The 3,188-nt window shown below is 43.5% G+C and overlaps 1 protein-coding gene across 1 annotated transcript; it reads left to right on the top strand.

Annotated features, from left to right (window-relative positions):
- The first annotated feature begins 261 nt into the window (after positions 1-261).
- LOC114642896 (P2Y purinoceptor 1-like) lies at positions 262-2,206 on the top strand. The gene has a single exon (XM_028791644.2). It carries the CDS (start codon positions 568-570, stop codon positions 1,669-1,671), a length of 1,104 nt encoding a protein of 367 aa, XP_028647477.1. The 5' UTR covers positions 262-567; the 3' UTR covers positions 1,672-2,206.
- Positions 2,207-3,188: the final 982 nt, after the last annotated feature.

Genomic DNA, 3,188 nt, shown 5'->3' with positions numbered 1-3,188 from the left:
TGACGGGGTGCTTTTCATTTTACGTGTCTGCTTTACTCTGACTGTATTCGTAGGTAATACCGAAAGTGAAACGTGTGTGCCTAGAGTGCCAGTAGATGTGGACAGCTAAAGTCTCCAACTGCCATGATCTCTGTGTAATATCTAAAGAGGGCGGGAGTCGGGTGGGGTTTTGCAGGGCAAGGCGTGAACAAAAGCCTCTCTAGTGGAAGGTGGGGACTCAGAAGGAAGCGAGGACCGCAGCGTGAAGCAGGCAACTTTTCTGAGAAATGCAAAGTGTGACGTCGGTGTTCGTCTAGCACGAGAAGCCTCGGGAGACCCCAACTTCAGTTCCCCACTGGATATCTGGAGGCCGAACTTCTCACAGGTGCCTGCCTTTTCCAGCCTGGTGATGGTCGCGCTCTTGTGAGCTCACTGCCTTTGCTCTTCACTCGAACATTCTTCATGCACACGTGCGCAGCGCATCGATGGTCATGGTGCATTTCTGGGCAAGAAGCTGGGACGACAGGAGCACGTGTGCCCTTTATCAAGGACCTGCAGTGAGCTGCTTTTCTCCGCTTTACCAATCCAATGCCCACTGATAACATGCATCTGTCATTCACCGCAGCCGCGTCGCTTCGAGATGCCAACTTTACCACTTTGCAGGAGCCCGCGGTGAACATCAGCCGGCAGCTGTGCAATGTGAGCAAATCCTTCACCAGCACTTTCTTGCCAACTGTTTATGTGATCGTCTTTTGCGTCGGATTAATTGGAAACTGTCTGGGACTGAGCAGTCTGTTCCGTAATTGGAAGAGACTGGGTAGCATCAACATGTTTGTCCTCAATCTGGGGGTGGCGGACTTGCTGTACGTCTTCACCCTGCCTTTCCTGGTGCACTACTATGCCACGCACCGACACTGGCCCTTCGGACCGAGCTTCTGTAAAATGACGCGCTTCTGCTTTAATTTGAACTTGTACGGGAGCATCGGCTTTCTCACCTGCATCAGCGTGTACCGTTATTTGGGGATTGTCCACCCCATGGAGGTAATGGGACGTATCCGGAGCTACCACACGCTCTGTATTTGCGCACTGGTTTGGATTTTGGTCATAGCTGTAATTTCTCCCGATTTGTATTTTGATAAAACATTACCGGGTTTAAGCAATGGCAGCTGCTATGACACCACCACTAACGATTATATCTCCGCATATCTGTACTACAGCCTTGTCTGGACCACCCTGGGCTTCTGCGTACCGCTGGTCATTATTTTGGGGTGCTACGGACACATCGCCATTGTGCTCTCTAGAAATAAAAACGTGGAGCCGCCGCTGAAGCAGAAATGCCTGAGACTTGTCGTGATCCTTGTCGTCCTGTTTGTGGTTTGTTTCATTCCCTACCACGTCCTGAGGAACTGGAACTTAAGAACCAGGATACTGCAGTTACAAGGACAATGCAAGCCGGCATTCGGGAGGATCTACATCTCTTACCAAGTGAGCCGGGGACTGGCGTCAATAAACAGCGCCTTCAACCCCCTGGTCTATCTGATAACCAACGACGACTTCCAGACTCGAGTCAGCGAGTTTAGCCAGCGGGCGCGGCGATCTGTGGCGCTCTTGAAGGAACGCAAAGGGCCCGAGGGACTGCTGGATAAGTCGGACTCGAACGAGATGAAGACTTTGGACGTGTGCGGACACTGAGGAGGGATCGGGGTGTGAATGGAGCCGAGACGACACCCCGCCCTCTTTTCTTATTCAAAGTGGCCCTCGTCCTCCACAAATAAGCGAACATTCGACTGCGCTGAGTGAGAGAGACGAGGTGGGGACTTATGGTGTTTACATAGCACTTGGTCAAGGCTGTGAAGTTTCAAAGTACAACTAAACAGGACATCATTATGGTAACGTTTATTTGAAACTCTCTGTGCCGTTTCTGCTTTTATGCAGTCTATTCCTCCATATACAGCGCCTTTCACCTTAGAAGGGCATCTTGTTTTTGACTCTCCTAAGAGTTATTTAGCACAGCAGGACTGCAGAAGGAATGGTTTGGTGTCTCCGATGCTGAGGGACTTCTGCAGATAAACTGGTAAAGTTCAAAATCTGGTTGCGTGACTGTAATACATGGTTAGCTTTGCTTCCTCATGTCAAACCACAATGTTGCTTTCTGCTAAAGATGCAAATTCATTTTATGAATACAGTAAAAAAAAACACAACTGCTGACATAGTTGTTTTACTTGAATGTGAAGGGTGCTTTAATAAAATTTAGACAACTTCTCAAATTAAATTCGGCAATTGCCATTGTACAGCAACACAACTCTTAAAACAAATCTCTTCCGTTGCATAACTTGTGTGTTTCCAAATGGTTTGATCTATCTATCTATCTATCTATCTATCTATCTATCTATCTATCTATCTATCTATCTATCTATCTATCTATCTATCTATCTATCTATCTATCTATCTATCTATCTATTAATTATATAGAGCCTATCTATCTATCTATCTATCTATCTATCTATCTATCTATCTATCTATCTATCTATCTATCTATCTATCTATCTATCTATCTATCTATCTATCTATCTATTAATTATATAGAGCCTATCTATCTATCTATCTATCTATCTATCTATCTATCTATCTATCTATCTATCTATCTATCTATCTATCTATCTATCTATCTATCTATCTATCTATCTATTAATTATATAGAGCCTATCTATCTATCTATCTATCTATCTATCTATCTATCTATCTATCTATCTATCTATCTATCTATCTATCTATCTATCTATCTATCTATCTATCTATTAATTATATAGAGCCTATCTATCTATCTATCTATCTATCTATCTATCTATCTATCTATCTATCTATCTATCTATCTATCTATCTATCTATCTATCTATCTATCAGGTTAAAGTGGTGTACTGATTTGTACAGATTTATAAAACTGTCAGAGCAATAATTAGAAACTTTCAACAAGAGTGTCAAGTGACATAACAGACTGAGGTCAGGGTGGGGTTTCCGTTTTGATATTTTAGCTTAGAAAGTGTCAGGAAATAGTAGGGGCTTTTAGTGGGGGAAAATCATTTTAAGATAAATCAAATCAGTTCTCCTTGAGGTGCTTGTAACGGCTTTTCTAGTTTGCTTGTCAGAGCAAATATGCGATTAAGGACCTATCGTTGCTGTTTTCTTTTTCATGTTCATTCATCCTTCCA

The sequence above is a fragment of the Erpetoichthys calabaricus genome, chromosome 10, assembly GCF_900747795.2.
Source record: "Erpetoichthys calabaricus chromosome 10, fErpCal1.3, whole genome shotgun sequence".
In the NCBI taxonomy this organism is placed as follows: Eukaryota; Metazoa; Chordata; class Cladistia; order Polypteriformes; family Polypteridae; genus Erpetoichthys; species Erpetoichthys calabaricus.
Note: the sequence above shows the minus strand (reverse complement) of the source record. Positions and strands in the feature narration are given on the sequence as shown.